Raw genomic sequence first — 22,466 nt, 5'->3', positions numbered from 1 at the left:
GAATCTTCCAAATTGTCGCAAAACTCGGTAAGGAGCATAAGGCTGTATGCTTCGAATACCCATCAAAAGAATATAAGAGACCTCTGCTGGTGTGTATACAGCTTCAGTAGCAGGAAGCCATCCATAATCCCATTCAACTTTATCTGCGGTCAGGGATCTTAAGCATGACGACCAGGCCTCAGTACCCTCAGGGAACTCAATACCTGTCACCCGGGTCCCGAATTCTACAATACAACTCAACCCTGTTAAACCGTAGTTCATATAGCCTGTGCGGTGATAGAGGTGTTCCTGTATCCACAACTGTAAGAGCAAATTGCAACCTTCAAAGAATTTCACCCCTTCCCGACATTTTGTCAAAGCTCGGTACATTTCTGCTACAATCAGGGGAATCACTGTGCTAGTAGGTTTTTTCATGGCAACATCTAGCATCCCTACCAGGCCGAGGTCTATGTGACCATCTTTTCTTGGACAAATCACCACTCCCAAAAAGGCTACCATGAAGGCTAATCCCCGTCGGGCTTCCCATTTGTCTTTATTTCCGGCATGTGTCAATCCTGTGTTGGGTTCCTCGAAACCTTTGGGGTTACCATACCGGTGATATAAGAAATGCAATGTACAACACCCTTCCGCCAGGTGAGGGTCTTGAATATCCCGACTGATGTTCAACAAATCCAAGAACCTATGAAGGGTTACCGGTCGTGGGGCCAAGGGGTATCTACCTCGAAGGTTCCCGTTGAGACTGCGTATCACGCAATCTCTTCTAATGTAGGTGTGAGTTCGAAATCTGAAAACCGGAATACATTACGAGTCGGGTCCCAAAATGGTATTAGTGCCTCAATGATATCCTTCCTTGGTTTGATGTTCAATAAATCTACGAGACCGCCCAAACTTTTGACCACGGCATCTCTGCTTCCTTTTCCCAAATCATGCCACCACATATGGAGTTTCAAAGGGATCTCGCTCAGGACTGAGAAGGTTTCGATGTTACTTGAGTTCATCCTGCACATTTATTTAGGGGAATTTAATGATTTATTTTGAAAAACGGCTATTTGTGCAAAAATTCTTTATTTAGAAAAACAAGGCCTTGGATTTGCAAATACGGCCTTTCAGCACTTTAGGGAGGAAGATTTTAAGGCTGTGCCCGCAGACCATTTAAAAATGACTCAGGGTGGCTGTTCTTGCAAAAACGGCCTTTCGGCGTCCTTTTAGGGACATTCGGCTTACTTTAGACAAGAATGGCATCACCCGACTTATTCATGACAAAAGTTAAAATTTTGACACTATTTGGCTATTTTTGCAAAAAGGGTGGTTGGACCCGATGAGGGTTGCCTACGTATCTCACATCCGGTGAGAATCAAACCAGCGTAGTTTGGTCAGATTTGCCATAGTCAAAACTATTTTGAACAACAATTTTCTTTTTATTTTTCCAAATATTTTTCTCTTTTTTCTTTGTTTTTTCATTTTTCAAAAATCCGGCAGCATTTCGGTACTATTTGGGCATTGGGGTTTTTCAAAACAAATGGTCACCCTCACTTAGTCCTAACACTGCTTATTTTCTCAATTTTCACTCATTTAGACAAGCCGGTCAACATGCAAAGCCGAGCAAATAAATGCGCAAGTAGCACGAAAGATGCATCAGGATGATCAATTCATTTCAGGTCACCTGTCCTAGACGGACCCAACCCCTGTGTTGAGTCCCCTAAGTCAAATGCACATGATGCAAACAAGCGTCCTACTAGGGATCCGGCATGAGTTTTTGTTCTTCTAGGTTTAAACCCTAGGTTTATTGGTCTAGACCTGGCTTACCCGAGCAGACAACTCGAGCCGAGGGGGAGGCAGCGTACCGGGGATACAGAAGCTTCGCCGGCTTAGCAACTTATCCAAACCTCGTTCTAAATTGGGAAAGACTCTAAACAGAAGAGAAGCTACACGAAGTGCACCCTTCTCCATGATGTAGAAGACTCAGAGAGAGGAAGGGATTCGTAACAGTTTATATACAATTTAACAAATAATAAAGCGGTAAAACAGTTAGCACATATAGCATGGAACATGTAGAAAAATCAGATAAAGCCAAATATAACAATTGTACTAAGCTCGAATTCTTGAACCCTGAATCGAAATTCTGGGTTCGTTTCCCCAGCAGAGTCGCCAGAGCTGTCACACCTCCTTTTTTACACACCTACCCCGAAGGATAATGTATAAGGGAGTTTTTCCATTTAAAGTGATATTATTCGAAAATGGGATTATTTATTTGTTTTTAGATTCGCCACTTGGGATAGGGTTGGCTTTTGGTGTCCCAAGTCACCGGTTTAACTTGAATCCCAAATCGAGGAAAATTTTGACTTTCCAATATTGGAGTCTGCGAACCAGAAATTCTGTTGACCCGAGGGAAGGTGTTAGGCACCCTCGGATCTCGTGGTTCTAGCACGGTCGCTTAAATTATTATAAATGGCTCAAATCTGATTTTTATACATGTTATCCTATAGTGCAATTTTAGAGATTATTTACCGCTTTTAATTAAATTTTTTAAGAAAGTGAACGTCGTTTGAGAGCATGTTTTTGGATCACGTCACATGAAATGCACCCGGATCCTCGACACATTCTTATTCAACGTTTTGGGATTTGGATTTGGGTTACATAAAATGCACACCCGAATTTAGGAAGGTAAAATTATTAAAGAACGCGCCTAAAGTGACTAATGTGTTATTAACTTTGCAGGAGGCCATGAAAATTCGCTAAATGGCATGTCCCGAGTTCTAAAATATTTTAATAGAGGTAATTAAAGAGGGCCACGCAATTTGTGAATTTTATTTGGCGCGGCACACCTCGTTTTATTTTAAAGGCCATCCTAAAGGGACTATTATTTTTCTATTAAAGATTGTCTCTAAAGTAACTTAATTAATTGGCATTATTAATTACTATTGTTAAAAGCATTCAAACAAACTTGGGCCTCAAGATCAAGTCCAAATTCAAACAAGAGGACCTTCATTTATTGAAGTCTCCTTAATTCAAATTTGCTACTTAACTTGGAAGGCCTAAGCGTACATTACCAAATTAAAATACCAGGTTTTAAAAGAAATCTAGCTCTCCGCACATTGGGCTTTGAGACCAGCCCAAGAGGGAGAAAATTTCGGCCAGGTTTTTTTTTTATAAGGAATTGCCCGGTCGTTGGTCTCTGCCCAAACCCAAATAGAAAGCAAGCCATAAATTGGAACTCAGCTATCTGATTCCAGATCAGCCCATCACTCAGCACCCATGAACTAATTCAAAATACTCGGGCTTCTTAACAGGCCTATTTTTAGTTGGATGGGCGGCCTATTATATGAAAGATGGCCTTGGACTTTATCCAATTTCTTTTAAGTTCTAAATTAACCCTACATCAATATGCTTCAAAAGTTAAAATGATTTGCAACAACTACAATGACCAAACATGAGCAAATTCATTAAGGTGCCTAAAACAAATTGGAAATGACTAACAATTTTAAACTACTAGATAACCACATACTGGTATGATCCAATTTAAAATAATTGTGGCATTTCGACATAACTAAGCATTTTAAATAAGCAACTAATAAGGTTCATGATCCAAATTCAAACTAACTAAAGCGTTTTACAACAGCTAAAACCAATTGCAGCAACTTTAATAAGCTAATATGGAACTTAGGCCATTGAGTCTAACTATTCTTAGCTCAACTAAATCAGATTCAAGCTATTCTTATCACAGTCCCAATTTAATTACAAAACAAAAGGGCTGTATGATATCAAATTCGAGTCCCTGGTCATTTACACTATTGGCTACTTGACTAATACCATACTTTTAATGCATAAATCAGTAGATTGCATGAACATATAAGACTACACTACTCATTACAATATCAAATGAATAAACAGGGGTTCAAAATAGTGTAATCAAACTCGGATCAGCTTTTCATTCAAATGTAACTTCAATTACAAGCTTCCTTAGCTTTGGCCATTGAAGGTTAGGCAAATACCTGAAAATTGGAACAAAATGTGAGGAAATAGAAGTCGTTTAAGCAGCAGCACAGAAGAGGCAGCAGTTGCAGCAGAAATCAGTACTCTAAATCAAAAACCCAGGCAAAAAACAGGATAGGAGGTAGTAGAACCCAAAACTATTTCAATCAACCAAACAAAATCAGCTGAACTTGGAAATTAAGCCTGATGAACCAATTTAATTGAATATGAACCGATCTGGAACCTTTTTCTTTTTCTTTTTTTGAATTTTTTCAGTAGTTTGGAACTTGAATTTGAATTTTCTTATTTATCTAAGCTCTAGAATTTGAATGTTTTTTTGAATTTTTTCAAAGTTTTGGATCTCTCTAGACTGCTGAAACTTTTTGGAATTTTTTTAGATCTCTAAAACTTTTGGGAAACTTTTTCAGGGTGTGAAACTTCTAGAAACATTGAGGGATTTTTCAGATGTCAAAAACTTGTAAAAGAAGGCAGATAAGCTGCCTTTTATAGGCAGAAGAGGGGGAGGAAGCTTCTAGATTTCACTCACACCTTTTCCCCCTCTTTTATTTTCAGATTTTACTCATTAGTCCTAAAGTTTTGACTTATTGCCTAAGTTATTGCATTAAACTTCTGAAATTATAACTAAGGTCCTTTTCTAGAAGATTCTAGGGTGTTCTAATTTAACCTACAGCATTCTAACCAATTTTAAGTACCTAGATTACCCCTGAATTTGTTTTGAAATTTACTACCCTAACACTTCAAGCTCCTTTACCCTAGTTAAAGTTAACTATAGTTAATCAAGGAGTTGAATTATTCAGCTATATCCAATCACCTAAGCCTAACAATTACTTGAAAACAACCACTGAACTAAAGAACAATTACCAATCAAAATCATGCATCAAAAGAACTTAAATCAATTACTTAACCTAATTCGAACAGTTACTGAACAAACTAATTAATGAACAATTACTGAACAACTACTGATTTGAAATACAAAATTAAACTAATAGAACAAACTTAAAAATCAAAGCAAAAGCTAATAGAAAAACCAACTAAACTAACGCTTAAACTAATCAAAATTAAACTAACACCAAAACATTTAGACTAACAGAAACAAAACAACAATCAAATCGAGATTAAACTAATAAAAAATCAGAAAATTTAAAGAGTCTACTGATTTTAAAATAAACGGCCCTGAACAATTTTCATAACACACCATAACTAAAAGAAAATGAACAAAAATAGACAAACAAAATTAAACCAGAAGACTTACCAATTTTTTTTAAAACTTCGAACCAAGACTGACTTCACAATTCCGACTACGGGATGATATCAATCGACCATTCTTTGTCAAGAATAACCAAACGATATCAGGTCGTAGTGAAGCTGTGCCTAAAACTTGCGGAGAAGACAGAGATGAAACGATGCCCGCTCAATTTCCGAATTTCAGATACGAGATTTGAGAAATTGGGGAATTTTTGAAGAGTAAGGAGTGTAGATTGGTGATGTGGGGGTAGAGGCAAGCCTAGGGTATAAATTTGGTAGGGATTGGGGACGGCGGCGCCGTGCACGGTGGTGGCGGCGCCTAGGGTTTCACCTATTTAAGGCGTTTGGTTGGGATTCGAAGGCAAAGGTTTGGAGGCTTAGAAAGAGGAGAGGACGGGGGTTCTATGGCAAAAATTTGGAGGCATTTGGAGCTCCGCCGCCGCCGTGGGCAATTTTCGGCGGTGGAGTTAGGGCGGAGCCGGCGAAGGAGGCGAGGGTACGAGGAAGAAGGAAAATGTCTCTAGGGTTTCAATAATTTCAGACACTTTTATTTAAAATGAGGATCGATTATGAGCCGTTAGATCAAAGAGGATAGATGGCCCAGATTTATTGACGCCAAACGGCGTCGTTTTGTTATCCTGGGGACTGGACCGGGTAATTCAGGTTGGGTTTGGGCCAATTTAACCGGATTTGGGGTTTGGATTTCGATTTTATGGCCCAAAAATGAAGACCCATTATCTTTTAATTCTTTTCTCTTGATTTTTGTTCATTTATTATTCTTTTTGTTTTTTTGAATTTTGTCAAATGCAAAAAAAATGAAAGTAAAAACCCAAATTAACTCCAAAATTACACTAATTAATTTTCAAATAAACTAATTCCTAATTCAAAAAGCAAACTAAGATAAATTAAAAATATAAATGCGAAAGAACCATTTTTGTTATTTTCTTTATTATTTTTGTAATATTGATTCACTAATAAAAATGCTAAAATTGGAACCTAAATGCTATTTTTATATTTTTCGAATTTTTATAAAAAAATTGCACAAACAAAAAAATGCAAACAAAACACAAAATCATGCAATTAATTCCTAATAAAAGAAAAATCCTAATTCTAATGAATTCTATAGGAGTAATTTAAGCGCGGCAAAAATCCCGTGCTCACACATACAATGTTTAAATGGTGACGACTTAAAATTTTGTAGCTAAGTGATACAACTATTTTTTACGAAAAAGATTCATAGAAAGATAATATGATCTTTGGCTACGGATGTTTAAGATTACAACTGGCAAATATTATTTCAAACGCTCTTCATATACTTGAAAACCAATTTTTGTTGACATGTATGTCTGATATTTAATTTTCTGTATTTAAATATTTAAAGCTGAAAATGGTATTGATAATTACTACTTAGTTAGACTTGATATGATGAATATGAATAGGGAAAATTTCACATAAAAATAACTGGGCTCCCTGCTTTTCAATTTTATAGCCCATATTTTAATTTACAACCAACTAACCCAAAAATAATAGGATAATATTCAACATTCAACTCCAATAGATTCTCGAAATTACTATTTAAGCTTTTAAGTTAACTTTTGAATCAGTAACTGTGACTCAAATATTAGTTCAACAAACCAAATCCATTTGGGTGGTGAAAATTAAATTTTTAACAAGCTTAAATATGTGGGTTCAAATTTCGAATTTGATTTTGGGAGAAATTTAGAGTGGGTGTTATTTAGACTTGTTAGAAATAGTATAAGGAGGTTATATATAAAATATGAAATCATTTAATGGAGATTTGGACTGGTTTTGAACAAGAATTGTAACTGAAAATCGTGGAAGAAGTTCGTCTACAGACGCTTGTATAAAGGTGTATAAAAGTGTATAATAGTGTATAAGATGTGTTTATACACTCATATACACTATTATACAAGATTATACAAAAAACTGACTTCGTCTTCTACCTTGCATCTTTTATGAAATTTAACTCAAATCGTGCTCAAATCACTTCAAATTTAAATTTTAAACTCCTTTTGATATTTTCAACCAATTGGAACAACACCCAACCCAAACAACTAACAAACTCAAAAAATCCTATTTTCGAAAGTAAAGCTTTGAATGGCCTTCAATGGTGGACTTCTACCCTTCAATTTTCTGACATTGCAAACAGGGGGAGAAGCAGAAAATACACAGCCCCTTGAAGCATATGTAGAAGATGTAAGAAGAAGAGAGAGTGAAAGCAATGGTTGTGAGATTTAACTCCATAGCTTTTAGAAGCAATGGTTATAAGAACACAGATTTTGAATTTGCTAATGCTTTCAAAATATGTACAATATGGGCTAGGTAGGGTAAAACTTAAAAATATGGGCCATTTTTGTTATGGTGTGAAGTCATGTGTATTTTCTTGTAATTATTTCATATGAATATACATCAGTTATCTCCTACACAAGTAGCGTAACCCCCCCCCCCCCCATCCCATGTTGCAATTCACGTATCGCAGGCTAGCATACGGCTTACAAATTCGCTCGAACACAGTAACTTTGGTCGAACCCTATATTTATCTTTAAAAACCTAGTAAATATGCAAAAGTTATTAATTTAGAACCCAGTAACTTAAAAAGATTAAAATTTTGAATCTATAAAACTTCAAATCTTGGCTCCACCCTTGTTGTAAACTCAGTTAAGTATCAGTGGTGTAGCCAAGAATTTCGTCAAGAGTGTTCAAACTTTAAGGAAGTCTTTAGATTCTTTTTGATGAATGGGTGCACCAACTTTTTAAAAATTAAACTTTACGACATTTAGCTAAACATGAAAACATTTGTAATATAACTATAATTTTATAAATCAAAACTAACATAAAACAAGACAAAAAAAAGTTACTAATGAAAGTAAATGTAAAACCAAAGGAAAGTGAGAGTCCAGAGGGTCTTTAATATATAGAGAAATTTTGTTGAAGAAATTTTTGTAGAGCTTGTATTTTAAATTGTAAAATTTATTTAAGAAGCAACATTTAAGATTAGTTGTTTACATAAATTTATGTTTTAATACTTATTTATTAGGAATTTTTTAGATTGAAAAAAGTCAAATAGACCACATATGATGGTCTCTGTTTAATTTTGCAAACAAAATTAGCAAATAAAAATGTTTAGATAAAGATCCAAACTAGGGGTGTACATGGATCGGGTTGGCTTGGTTTTATCAAAACCAAAACAAACCAAACCAATTATATCGGCTTGGATTTGTTCGGTTTTGTCGGATTTTCGCGGGTTTTTAGGTTTTTTTATTATATGAATATTATTTCAATCTTGCTTGATTACAATTATAGATAAAGTTTTGATAAGTGAATATATGTTTACTAAAATTTTTTAAAAAATGAACAAACATATAATCTATTAAAGTATTCTTATGGGGAGATTTTTTTTAGTAACACATGATAGTTTATTTTCTTAGTCGTCTAACAATAATTTTTGGTTGATGCACGCTTTCAAGGTTAACCGAATTTAGTAATTAAACATAAAAATCAATATGACACCTAAATAATGATATATTCTATGTAATTTTAGATTATCGAAATACCACTTCAAATTCGAAAAAGATATAAAAAATCTTGAAATATATGAATATGAAAGAACAAAGATGATTGTGTTAGAACATGCGCAGCGGAAACAAGCATACAATCCAGGCATCAAATACATGTAAACTAGACAACGCAATAATAACGAGATTAGAAGCACTAACTTCTTGAAATAGTTGCACCGATCTTCCAAACAGCAAGAATCCAGGGCTGTAGTCTTCTGCTATTTGCCAAACCTTGGACGATTTTTGCTTTTGGGTGGGCAAGAACAATACAACTCTAAAAAGTTAGTTATTGGGTGAAATTAGTCTTGCTTTAATAGAGTTATTTTTGGCTGAAATTGTGCTCCAAAAACGTGTAGGATTCTCTTTCTACAAGTAGAATCCTACTCCAACTCTATTAGACGACTTTTCTCCCAAGTCACTTTTTAGTTTTTACCCAAGTTTTGTCCAGGTTTTTACTAGGTATAGCAGGGACCACAGAAATAATAAGAGGCTACCAATTATAGCATTAGTTCGAAATCAGCATGAATTAATTCTTACTATAATTAGTTGTAATTTATTCCACTAAAAAACTGCAATTGAACTCCTCAATATGAATTTCGAAAATTCAATAACGCTTATTTTAACTCCCCGTGTTAAGATCTCAAATACCAGTTAATTAAATTAAATCACTGAAAATTTAATTTAATCAACTAATTAAATCCTTTACAATTCCGCTTAAACTATTTCATGTGACGGATACAAAATTCACCGGCCGGATTTTCACATGAAAACTTATAAGCTTACATAAAGGGGTATCATCAAACTCAAAACTGTATCATGGATTCTATCAACTAATTATTATTCGTTATTTTCCAATCTATTAGGCATACACTAACTCTAAATAGAGTCGTACCTTTTGATAAATCAAAACAATAAACAAATTACATTGATCATAATAATTATATCAAAATTAAGAGTATAAGCTCATTTAATGAATTAGAGAAAATATTTTATATATTCAGTACAAAAATATCTTTTCTCTACTTGGTCCGTTCAATATACACTGAGTATACTAGCACAAGAAGTTAGAGTAAAACTACTCCCATAATCAAGACAAATTATACGATAATCTTGTGCTACAATCATCAAGATATTTTGTCCAACAATATCTTTGATTGTGAACATAGTTTATTAATTATGAGAACCAACAATTTAATCTTCTGTGCATGAGCTAAGACTCCATACACTAAATTGTCTACTACATAACTAAAAGGACACACATGTAAAAAATGATCTATTTAAAATAGTACTTTACTGAATTGAATAAATTAAATAAACAATTGTTCCATAAAGAATAAAATATAATACTAGGTATAAACCGCATGGTTAATAGTATATCTGATGATAGGCTATAATTGCGTATTTTAGTCGATTATTACACTCTAATTTACTACTTTAGTTGAGTTTGCGCTTTAATCGCTAGTGTTTTGCACTAAAGGTGTGTTTTATGCCTTGTAGGAGTGATTCCGAGCTATATAGATGTTATGGAATGAATTCAAGTGATTTGGAGCTTTGAAGTCTGAGTAAAAGCTCAAGGAATTAAGCCGAAATCGTATTCGGGGATCAACGGATGATAAAACAACAAAACAAAGACTCGAGTAGGCATATTGCGCACTATCTAGTAAAATGTACATAACTTTTTTCTCAGAACTACATTTGGTCTCCACAATATATGGTTGGAAAGCTAACTCAAAGGGCTACAACTTTCATGTTTTACGTTTTTCCAAATTCCTAACGTAACAGGATGAAAAACGCGGTCGAAACCGCGACCGCGGAACTGACCGCGGCAGAAAATCAGAGAACTTGTCTGGCCGCGGTTCTACTGCGTTTTGGCCGCGGTCGCGCCGCTCCAGGCGTCAAAAAGAAGTCCTATTTCGCCCGGGCCAAGTTTATTTCGGCCCTACACTATTCCAACTTGTATAAAAGGGGTCCTAAACCTATTTTGAAGAGGGGGGGACATATTTTGAGACATAGATTCGACCTAAGGAGGCAAGAACACATTGGGAACAAGGCGGAGAATTCTTCTACGAGTTTTTTCCTTCCTCTTCCTATTTTTCATTGTTGGTTATGACTTTTAGTATTGTAGTTTTACATACTATTATGAATAGCTAAATTTGTTATCTAGAGTTTTGATAGAACATTTTGTAGGATAAATTCTTGTTATGTTTTTATATAATTGAGTCATAGCTTTTCTCTATTTGTTCAACTACGTTTATATTCTGGTTGATTGAAGAGCTCTCAATTAGCTGTGCCTATTTAGTATGCATAACTCGGGAGAGAGTGCATATTTAGGTAATTGTTGAACAACACCACTCCCAGAGTATATGAGGGATCAATAACCGAGGGTTTAAAGGTGGGATTAGGGATAACGAAGCCTTGGGTGCGATCTGAAGTGAGCTGTATTAAAAGCCAGCTAGCGTAGCTCGGGAGAGTGCGTCTAGTAAATCGTCGTAATTACTCGGGAGAGATTTACGTTAATAAGAGTGCTCATGATCGGTAGAGAATACTTAGGCGAAATTATAGAAGACATAGCGGGAAGGATTCCGACAATTGGGGAAATCATAACTCTAGACCTCCTTAATCTTTTCTCTAACCCTCAGTATCGTTAGTTGTTAATTTACTATTTTAATTTGTTAGTTAATTAGTTAAACACAAGAATCTTAATATCTATAAGTTAGGAATTGTTCAACCTTGTCTTCTTGGTGATAGTGAACAGCTGTAGCTAAACCTTAGTTCTCTGTGGGATTCGACTCCGGACTTGTAAACCGGATTATATTTGCAACGACCGCATTGTCCTTTTTATAAGGCATAGTTGGGCGTGATCAATATCCCAACAGATTGACGCATTTCAATAACACTTAATAATAAAGTAATACAATCATTATTTAAAGTAAATAAAAATGAATGCACTGTATAGTTCTATTAAATATTACATCCCATAGACATCTTTTAAATAATATTCTATATAAAGTCTTAAAAGTATATATAAAAAATTATATATTTATATGCCGGTTTGGTTCGTTTTTTTTTTACTCAATACCAAACCAAATCAAACCAAACCTAATCGAGTTTTCTAATCGGTTTGATTTGACTTATCGGTTTGGTGCGGTTTTCCGGTTGGGTTTGAACACCCCTAATTCAAACCCATATAATATCTCACTTGGAACACCCAAAACCGTTGGATTACCTCACTCAACTATATTAAGGGTATTCAAAATATAATATATAGCCATATAAAATAATATTTGACCTATATATATAATATAAATATCTAGCGAAGAGTGTTTGTTTGAATACCCTTGGCATAGTGTGGTCGCGCTATTGATTAGTATAGTATTAATTTGAGACCGCTCAAGAAATTCAACTTTCAATTATGAATTCGGTTCTCGAAATGGTGATCTAAGCCAATGAATCTAATATAATGTTGTCTGCCAGATGACTCTAACGAGGCCAACAACGGCGAATGTAGCGTTGAATCGACGGGTTCAATTGAACCCATAACTTTCGAGTGGAGTAAAAATTTATATGTAAAATTCGACTTAAATTGTAAAATTAGTAGTTGTAGATATGAACCCATAACTTTAAAATTATAATGGGTTTAATCTAATTAAAACCTTAAAAGTTGAACCCATAAAATTGAAATCTTGGATTCGCCTCTGCTGCCAAAAACCAGAAAAACGTGGGTTCAACTTCTAAACCAAGCAACAATAGACAACCATGAGCTGGTATATGATATGACTAGCTAGCAGTAGTTTTAAGAAATTGCAGTAATATTTATCCTTCTTGATTATGACTCTTTCGCTTTCAGGGGCGGCTTGCTAAGCATATGTTAGAGTGAATACACTTCTCTCTGAATTAAAATCATGTTGAATACAAATTTTATGTAAAAGTTTTTATTTTCTCCGCAATTAAACGCAAAGCAAGAACCAGTAGTTTATTAGTCTCAATTATTATCTGAATACCCATTTGATTTTTCATTTTTTTTATTGAAAAATTTATTAGAACGAGAGGTGTTAATCTTTTTATCACCCGATATCGAGCTATTTTTCGGCAGGATGGTCACTGCAATAGATTTTAGCCTTCAATTCTTAGGACACAGGAATATCAAACAATGAATGAAAAAAGGCATGAGAGAAATAGTCTTTGGAATGGATGAGCCTAGAGCTGCCACCTTAACCAAGCACTCATTTCTCTCATTAAATTACTTATACTCGATGCTTACATCAAATCATTAAATATTAGGTATGTCTTATATATATATATATATATTTTGTAATTACTAACTAAAGTTAAATTATTTAGCTTAATGTTTATGTAAATACTAAATATTAACCCAGTTTATATCTATGACTAGCTAGCAGTAGTTGAAAGAAAATAAATTACACAAATGCAGAATCGCCATTCAGTAAAATTCATGTAACATATGACTAATAATAATTCTGCTTTGGTCATATATGATATGCTGCAGTGTTATTGACTTAGTCGTTGCAAGCAGTTAGTCGTCTAGCTATCCCCACCATTTATTGTAGAGTGAATTCCATTTTACCCTTTAACCTTTTAGGGTAGGGAAATAATATCCCCTTCACCTATTGAATAGGAAAGAGCAAAAGTTTACCAGAAAAATAAAAAATTTGAATTCCAACAACAATTGGGTTAATGCCGGTGTCTGTAACTGGGATGGTGGCCAAGTGAACCAAGAACAGTGCAAATCCAATTGGGAGAGGTGCCAAAATCTATAAAACGCAACCATGAGTTAGAATACACACACACACATTAAATAGCTCAACAGTAAAATCTAAAGTACAAATGAGAAGTCAAGTAAGCACTCACAGGGACATGGGTGTCTCTTGCATTTCTTTTGGCATCAGTAGCAGAGAAAACTGTATAGACAAGAACAAAAATGCCAACAATCCCAGCACCAAGGCCATCTCCTTTGGTGTAACCATGATTCACAACATTGGCACCTCCACCCTTAACCTGATACAAAGATGGCTGGAACCCTTTGACAACACCAGCACCACAGATTGCACCAAGGCATTGCATCACAATGTAGAAAACTGCCCTGGTTAGAGACAATTTCCTTGCCAGAAACATACCAAATGTCACGACAGGGTTAATGTGTCCACCTGATCAAATCCAAGAGTATCTCAATGTCAGAGCACAAAGAAAAATATAAAGAATTAAGTTATATACTGTAAAGATTTCTAAACACAATCAGTGTAGTTTTTCATGGGAAAGCAGGTCAAATACCATTTTACCCATACAACAACAAACTCAGNCAACAAACTCAGTGAAATCCTACACGTGGGTCGGGTAATGGTAAATGTGTAGACAGACCTTACCCCGACCTTGTGAAGGAAGAGATATGTTGTTTCCCTTAGACCCACGGCTCAAGAACAGTGAAAAGGACACAATAAGCAAACGGTAACAATGGCAAGGAAATAAGATAACATAAACAAATAACACAGCATGTAGTCGCAAAGAATCTAGGAATACAAAGCTATAAGAGAAGTGCGAAAATTGTAGAGATTTACTACCTTATAAGTAACAAGATTTTGTAAATATTTTTACACATCATAGCACTGAAATACATTCTAAAAACCATTTCCGCTGAGGATCTGACATCTTTCAATAATATACTGCTAGAAGTTTAATCCAGTTCTAGCAGGAAATGCTATTAGTATAGCTAAGGAAATCCCATAACAACATTGCAATATAAAAGATAACCACTAAAAAAGCTATTCTGCTCCAAATTGTCCAAAAGGAAACTGTTACAATTTTGATGTATTATGGAACTTCAGAGAACTACTTCAAAATAAGAAGCTCAGTAACTGTCAAAGGGGGTTCTTTTTTCCATTCAAAAGATGAAGGGGGTATTATTTCCCTACACTAAAAGGTTAAGGGGGTAAAATGGAATTCACTCTTTATTGTATTATGATGATAATGAGAGGTAAATAAAATATACATTTTGTTGTTGGACTTTAATGAGCTGCTCCAAGTAAAATAAATATCTTTTTTTTAAAAAAGAGAGACTAATACTTAAGTGAGTCCAAAATTAGAATGAAGCGAGGAAGAAAAAATGGTGAGATTTTAATGAGTGCAAAAATTTTGAGGAGATGAGGTTCTCTCTCTCAAATGTTATTGGAGATTGCTTCTACATTATTTTTTCTTTCTTGGTTTTTTTTTATTTACAGAATGATGGTAAACTATTTTGAACTTAAACTTAAATAATGTGATGTTCAATAATGAAGAGGAGCAGCATCCTGATATTGACTATTATGACTTATAGTCAAACAAGTTTTTCTTTAACAATAATTATTATATGCCTTTTGAATTGTTAATTATTATGACTTATAATATTTTTACATAGTTTTCAAATATATAAATTTTGTTACAAAACACTTGAAGATTCTATGTCTAAATTTATACCGAAAATTAGATAGTTTAATGAATCGTTTGACATGAAATGACACAGAGGGAGTAGTAGAGAATGAAGTTATATCTACCCTTTACTAATGCTTAATTTTAGGGCTCGTTTGGTACGAGGGATAAGAGATAATTAATTTTTTTGTGATTAAATTTGAGATGAGTTTATCTCATGTTTGGTTGGGATAAAATTATGATATAACTAATCCCGGGATTGTAGTATTTTTTTATTCCCATGGACGGGTGGGATAACTAATCCTGGGATAATTAATCATAAGATAACTTATTTCCCCACCAAACGACCCTAACTGGTTCCAGAGAAGTCAAAGTTGGAAATTTGAAAAGAGAAGTAATCAAGTGGGATCAGTTAGACTGACAAGTTAGACTTTAATAATACAAATGTTAGGTGTAGAATTTAATTAATGAAAGACTTATATATACATCAATAATCCTTCTTCCTTCCTAAGTCCTAACTAAAAATGGAGATTCAGTTTTCTAACTTAGTTGGATTCTTGCTCTTTCTCTCCAGCATTTTCCTTTTATTCAAAAAATGGAAAACCAGAAAACTAAATTTGCCTCCAGGTCCATGGAAATTACCTTTTATTGGAAGTTTACACCATTTGGCTGTGGCAGGTCCACTTCCTCACCATGGCCTAAAAAATTTAGCCAAACGCTATGGTCCTCTTATGCATTTACAACTTGGACAAATTCCTACACTCATCATATCATCACCTCAAATGGCAAAACAAGTACTAAAAACGCACGACCTCGCTTTTGCCACTAGACCAAAGCTTGTCGTGGCCGACATCATTCACTACGACAGCACGGACATAGCATTTTCTCCGTACGGTGAATACTGGAGACAAATTCGTAAAATTTGCATATTGGAACTCTTGAGTGCCAAGATGGTCAAGTTTTTTAGCTCGATTCGCCAAGATGAGCTTTCGAAGATGGTCTCGTCTATACGAACGACACCCAATCTGACGGTCAATCTTACTGACAAAATTTTTTGGTTTACGAGTTCGGTAACTTGTAGATCAGCTTTAGGGAAGATATGTGGTGACCAAGACAAATTGATCATTTTTATGAGGGAAATAATATCATTGGCAGGTGGATTTAGTATTGCTGATTTTTTCCCTACATGGAAAATGATTCATGATATTGATGGTTCGAAATCTAGACTGGTGAAGGCACATAGTAAGATTGATGAAATTTTGGGAAATGTAGTTGATGAGCACAAAAAGAACAGAGCAGATGGAAAGAAGGGTAATGGTGAATTTGGTGGTGAAGATTTGATTGATGTTTTGCTAAGAGTTAGAGAAAGCGGAGAAGTTCAAATTCCTATCACAGATGACAATATCAAATCAATATTAATCGTAAGTTCTCTATATCTATTTACTTCCTTGATTTATTTTCCTAATTTAATATTCAATGAAGATTCTCAGCGGAAACCCGCCTTAGAGATTGAACGGCAATAAGATAAGTCAATGTTCAATCTAAGACAGCACTGAGCGCTGATAGCTCGTAGTGAACAGCCCCATTATGAAACCAACCTGAAAGCAGCCTTTGGTACTTAAGTAGTTAAGGTTTGGAACCCTTGCAACTATGATAGAAAGTTGTTTGCTTGTATACAAGCAAATCAAGATTTGAAGTTTATGATATCTGAATTTCACATCAAACACATAGTCTGTTTTAGTTCTTAGGTTCACAATTATATATTTATACTTATTTAATGGATTTTTTAATATAAATACAAGGTCTGAACCCGCACATAATACTCCAGCGAGTACTGAACTTACTACATTTTTGCACCACATTTACTAGATTTTCTTATGCATAATTACAGATATAAACTTCCAGATTTTCTTACGTGAGTTCTGCTACAAGCTTTAGAAAAACGAAAAGAGCTAATTCCCTTTTCAAGTCTAGCTTATCAATTATTACCCAACTCAATATATATGCTAAAAGATCATGTTGATTGTGAGTTTTTGAGTTTATACGCTGTTCATTGAATTTTACGTTGTCAGTGTATATAACTTAAATTCTTACTTATTTTGTTGTTCTGTTTTCTTCGTCATATAGGACATGTTCTCTGCGGGATCTGAAACATCATCGACGACTATAATTTGGGCATTAGCTGAAATGATGAAGAAACCAAGTGTTTTAGCAAAGGCACAAGCTGAAGTAAGGCAAGTTTTGAAGGGGAAGAAAGGTTTTCAACAGATTGATCTTGATGAGCTAAAGTATCTCAAGTTAGTAATCAAAGAAACCTTAAGAATGCACCCTCCAATTCCTCTATTAGTCCCTAGAGAATGTATGGAGGATACAAAGATTGATGGTTACAATATACCTTTCAAAACAAGAGTCATAGTTAATGCATGGGCAATCGGACGAGATCCTAAAAGTTGGGATGACCCTGAAAGCTTTATGCCAGAGAGATTTGAGAATAGTTCTATTGATTTTCTTGGAAATCATCATCAATTTATTCCATTTGGTGCAGGAAGAAGGATTTGTCCGGGAATGCTATTTGGTTTAGCTAATGTTGGACAACCTTTAGCTCAGTTACTTTATCACTTCGATTGGAAACTCCCTAATGGACAATGTCATGAAAATTTCGACATGACTGAGTCACCTGGAATTTCTGCTACAAGAAAGGATGATCTTGTTTTGATTGCCACTCCTTATGATTCTTGATTTATTTAAGTAGTTGCAGAAATAAAAAGCCGGGGCAAACAGAAAAAAGTATTGCTGCTTCTAGGTATTTTCTATTGGAAAATTTTCAAAATTCATCCACAATATATAGTGTTATATCATATATGTGTACTCAATAAGTGTTTGGGGCTATTATATTACAAATAAATAAAGGTTTTCCTTTTTACATTTGTATTTAAATGTTTGCATAACAGAAACTTCTGATTAGATTTAATTTTGTTCTCTTTATGATGTAAAAGGACAAAATTCTCTCACCATATGGGAAAAAGAAAAGTTTTTTAAGTATCAATGTCCAAATCACATCAGCAGAGGGCCATGAAAGAGTATAAACACACAGAAAATTGCAGCCTTCAGATATGCAACCACTAATGTCTACTCCAGTTCCAAAAGTCAAGGGAAGGAAACATAACTAACTGTCATTACTGAAATTTAAAAAATCAGAGCTAAGGTGGGGAGTTCTTGGAGGGAGGGATGCCAAGGGTCTATCGGAAACAGCCTCTCTACCCCAGGGTAGGGGTAAGGTCTGCGTACACACTACCCTCACCAGACCCCACTAGTGGGATTATACTGGGTTGTTGTTGTTGTTGTGATGCTACTGGCAAAAATACAAAGATAAAAATAAGAACTTTTTAACACTATCACCAAAATTAAGCACGGTATGACTTTCCTACAGAGATTTATAGTATCATCAGCCTAATGATTGGTGCATGTGATCCAGAGAATGAACAGTATGATAACTCAATTTACAGGTAATTAATTGTCTACTACGACCAAACTTGAAAAGGCACATACTTGCCACTAAATACACAGGTTTCCGTCGAAAATTGTGATAAGTGAAGAAAGAGAACTAAGGAAACCTTACAAGCAAGTATGAAGAAATTATACAACCTTGTCATAATTTACGGAGCAACTACAGATCCCTTCTGCACATTGGGCACGAGCCATGTTTCAACAGCCATGTATCTATACACGGTAAGTGAAACATGTGATGACATTGTGGCAAACATCTCACAGTTTCCCCTAGTTGAAAATCCTGTATGCATAGAAATAGAAAAAAAAAAAAAGGTTTCAGGATCGACAAGTAATTCAATATCAGGAGGAATAGCAAACAAAGGTGTAAATGTAATTCACCTGAAGGCAGACTGAACAAGAGACTCTCTCTCCAGAATCATCCAAGTTGCTACCATTTGTGATTACAATCTTGGGGATCTTTTCAACAGAATCTCCATGCAAACCTTTAGCCCCTCCCGTATCAAAAATGTCAGGGGCCTCGTCATATGCAGTTTCAACAGCTCCCATCTGATCAACAAGAAAGTGTCAGTCAATGTGAAGGGAAATTAAGTTGCTGGAAAAATTTCACAATGGCTAACAGTCATGCAGCATATACCTGACTCTGGACTGCACTTAGCATAGCTGGACCTATCCGTTCACGAACCAATCGACCGCTTAACAGGCTCGTGAGTACATCAATCTGTTCAAAATAAAAATACCATCAGTCAAGGATATATCTAAGAGCCACAAAAAATCTTGGGACTCTCTCTCTCTCTCTCACTGGGTGTGTGGGGAATCCCACAAGATGAGTGTCGTAAAATGCGGATGCTAAAATGGATGTATAATGAACAAGATAGGACAGGATTAGAAATGATTACATCTACTGAAAGTATAAGTAGCATACTTTAGAGTATAAAATGAGAGAAAATCGATTGAAATATTTTGGAACCTAAAACCTTGTAAAGGGGAATTGTCTCAAGAGATCGACAATCTCCCAGAGTCCATATAGACTAAGTGAATAACATAACAGAATGGAAGTAAAAGTACATTGGGATGTAACTTTTAGTTGGGTTTGGTACACTTACATTAGGTCGCCAAGAATTCCTTTAGATTGTTTAGATATTTGTATGTCATTATAAGGATAGATGTGAGATGTAGAGAATTTCTAGTGCAAGTGAACCCTCAATTTGTCTTATAAGACAAATTGATTGAATTGGAATGAAAGGGTTCCAATTGAAGCTGGACGGATATAAATGATTCATAAAGCGGACCTCAACTTATTTAGGACTGAGGCATAAATAGTAGGTTGTTGTTGTTGTTGGTTTGTGGGGAATGGCACGTAGAACGAAGCTTATTGGATCAGGACATGATCTATTACTATCCCAGACATTGAAGTTACAAAATCACAAAACCAACTCTCGGTATTATCAGTGAGAAAAGAGTCTATATTGCTTACCAAGTAAAGAAGACATCTAATTCCAGATTCATCCGACTGCCATAGTAACAGAGAAGACTCAAAGACTTCAAGAGAGAAAACGGCGCCAGAGAGGGCACCTACCGCAGCACCTCTAACAAATCCACTCTCTGTCTCTTGGCCTATCAAAGCTCCAGTCAATGCTCCTAATAAGGTTCCCACTGCAAGAAGCCAGCACATTTCTGATAAGTTCTACATTCCAGCAAACAGGTAAAAAAAAAAGCCCAAACTTTTGAATTTAAAGCAGCCCCCTCTTAACATTACAAACATTTGGAACAAAATCACCGACCAATCTGCACAGGCACACACATATAGCCAATCCCTCAATCAACTTACATTATCCTTAAGAGGGTAAACAGGGTTGGGTTGGCTATATGAATCTCTATAACCATTCCGCTCTATATGGATATTGAACCATTTGCCCATAAATTCTAAACCAGGGTGCCAACATAGCGTGGAGTACGTCCCTACAAATTCATTAAAAGAGCTTAATATCTCCGCATATTTTGATACCAATAGGTGCAGTCGTTATTATATGCTTAGAAGCGCCAATCATTTTCCTTTTTGGCTTCTTTTTCCCCATAATGTAAATCCCTAAGTTTCAAGTCACAGAACAGATTCAACAAGGTATTACCAAACCAAGGCTTACTTCTAATGGTCATGGGTCGAGCCAGGGAATGGAAGGAGGTTCATCACCGGAAAATTACACTATATATACCGGGTCAAAAATGTATTTTATGCATACATAATAGATGTTGAATCCCCTTGACTTATTCATATGTTTACTTCTTTATATTTTGAACCCCTTACTGAAATTCCTGATCCCCCGCTACTAATGGTATCAACGGAGTTTCCTACACAATCGGTGTGAGTTCAATTCTCACTATCTCCTTTCCCCGAGGTAATAGAAGGAATGTTTTAACAAAAAAACAACAAGACAACTGCCCGAAAAGAGAAAAAAAAAATTACACGCCCCTGATCACACATGTGCAACCCACCCCAATATTAGAATGCACACATACATCAAGAATTATATAAGCTATCAAAGCAGCAAAGTTATATGATATGCAATTCTGGGCAAATATCCCAAAAAAAAAAAAAAAACATATGGAGGAATATACAGAATCAAGCAAATTGAAAAGAGAAAGTGATTATGAGAATGGCTAGCAAGCGATACGCACCTAAAGCAAAGAAGAAAGTGAAGATTGCAGAGAACAGACTGCCGATGATTGCAGATACAGCAACGGTAAAGAAATCTTTGGCCCTATCTACCAAATCCCGTATGCAAAACGAACAAATAGACGATGAAACAGGCAAAGCACGAGATGGGTATGCGTAAAACTCCATTTCCATTGATTCTTTTGTACAATCAACAACTCTTCCAACAAAAAGGTTGTCTTTTTATACAAATTTTACTAAGCTTATAAACGTAAAACTCAATTACATGTATTTGGGCAAGTCCTATTGTTTGTTATTTAAGGTGTTTAAAAGCTTATTTGCTAAAAAAAGAGAGAAATCGTATTTATAGCTTTGGAAAGAGGAAAGGAAAAGGCCTGTTTTTGATCGAATGAATTGTATATGTCTAACTTGTTATGCAAAAAATTCAAAGGGAAAGAGAGAAAGTGGAGCTTGTCTCTGAATGAAACAAACGAATAAAGAAAGAGTTTTGATGTTTTGCTTTAGAGTTATAAATGAACCACAAAATTAGAGTCACGTGCCTTAAGAAGCTTTAGATGATCACTCGTTTTTCTCCTCCGTGAGTCACAAGAAAGGGTATGAGAAGATGGATTTTCATTTGAATTTAGATGACCTAGTTTGACTTGGCATAAAATTTATGAAAACAAAAAAGATTTTTGAAACACGTTATACTAAAAGCTTAAGGGTCAAAAGCTTAGTGGGTTATGATATTTATGTAGCTATAAAAGCTTCTTATTAGATGCAAAATGGGTAAAATAAGAAGTTTAAAGTTAAATTATTTTTAAATATAGAAATGTGTCATTATTTTTGGAACGGACTAATAAGGAAAGTGCGTCATTTAAATTAAAACAGAGGGATTATATATATTCTTTAAGGAAATTCTCTCTCTCTCTCTCTCCTTCTTTAAGGATGTCACACATCGTATTGTGGCGGGATGGATGAAATGGAGGCTTGCTTCCGATGTTAAGTGTGATAAGAATGTGCCACCAAAATTTAAAGGAATGTTCTATAGAGCAGTAGTCAGACCGACT

At 35.1% G+C, this 22,466-nt stretch overlaps 3 protein-coding genes across 3 annotated transcripts; 1 reads left to right on the top strand and 2 right to left on the bottom strand.

Moving 5' to 3' along the window:
- Positions 13,390-14,480, bottom strand: LOC109227701 (probable aquaporin PIP1-5). Its single transcript, XM_019392898.1, has 3 exons — positions 14,447-14,480; positions 13,686-13,981; positions 13,390-13,588 (listed from the first exon to the last, which is right to left on the bottom strand). Exons 1-3 carry the CDS (start codon positions 14,478-14,480, stop codon positions 13,442-13,444), a joined length of 477 nt encoding a protein of 158 aa, XP_019248443.1. The 3' UTR covers positions 13,390-13,441.
- Positions 15,728-18,173, top strand: LOC109226724 (premnaspirodiene oxygenase-like). Its single transcript, XM_019391568.1, has 2 exons — positions 15,728-16,657; positions 17,364-18,173. The coding sequence occupies exons 1-2, from the start codon at positions 15,761-15,763 to the stop codon at positions 17,973-17,975; spliced, it is 1,509 nt and encodes a 502-aa protein (XP_019247113.1). The 5' UTR covers positions 15,728-15,760; the 3' UTR covers positions 17,976-18,173.
- Positions 18,599-21,930, bottom strand: LOC109226725 (NEP1-interacting protein-like 1). Its single transcript, XM_019391569.1, has 5 exons — positions 21,420-21,930; positions 20,221-20,399; positions 19,381-19,464; positions 19,125-19,292; positions 18,599-19,026 (listed from the first exon to the last, which is right to left on the bottom strand). Exons 1-5 carry the CDS (start codon positions 21,589-21,591, stop codon positions 18,904-18,906), a joined length of 726 nt encoding a protein of 241 aa, XP_019247114.1. The 5' UTR covers positions 21,592-21,930; the 3' UTR covers positions 18,599-18,903.

The sequence above is a fragment of the Nicotiana attenuata genome, chromosome 6 (genome assembly GCF_001879085.1).
Source record: "Nicotiana attenuata strain UT chromosome 6, NIATTr2, whole genome shotgun sequence".
Classification (NCBI taxonomy): Eukaryota; Viridiplantae; Streptophyta; class Magnoliopsida; order Solanales; family Solanaceae; genus Nicotiana; species Nicotiana attenuata.
This window is presented reverse-complemented; position numbering and strand designations above follow the sequence as displayed.

Excerpts from the sequence above, each read along its gene's own strand:
- LOC109227701 (XM_019392898.1), bottom strand. The coding sequence starts at position 14,480 with ATGTCAGATCCTCAGCGGAAATGGTTTTTAGAAT. Across the intron at positions 13,982-14,446 it reads GCGGAAATGGTTTTTAGAAT|GTGGACACATTAACCCTGTC; the intron begins GTATTTCAGTGC and ends GGATTTGATCAG. Across the intron at positions 13,589-13,685 it reads CAAGAGACACCCATGTCCCT|ATTTTGGCACCTCTCCCAAT; the intron begins GTGAGTGCTTAC and ends TGCGTTTTATAG.
- LOC109226724 (XM_019391568.1), top strand. The coding sequence starts at position 15,761 with ATGGAGATTCAGTTTTCTAACTTAGTTGGATTCTTGCTCTTTCTCTCC. Across the intron at positions 16,658-17,363 it reads ATATCAAATCAATATTAATC|GACATGTTCTCTGCGGGATC; the intron begins GTAAGTTCTCTA and ends TTCGTCATATAG.
- LOC109226725 (XM_019391569.1), bottom strand. The coding sequence starts at position 21,591 with ATGGAAATGGAGTTTTACGCATACCCATCTCGTGCTTTGCCTGTTTCA. Across the intron at positions 20,400-21,419 it reads CACTTTCTTCTTTGCTTTAG|TGGGAACCTTATTAGGAGCA; the intron begins GTGCGTATCGCT and ends GGCTTCTTGCAG. Across the intron at positions 19,027-19,124 it reads CTTGTTCAGTCTGCCTTCAG|GATTTTCAACTAGGGGAAAC; the intron begins GTGAATTACATT and ends CTATGCATACAG.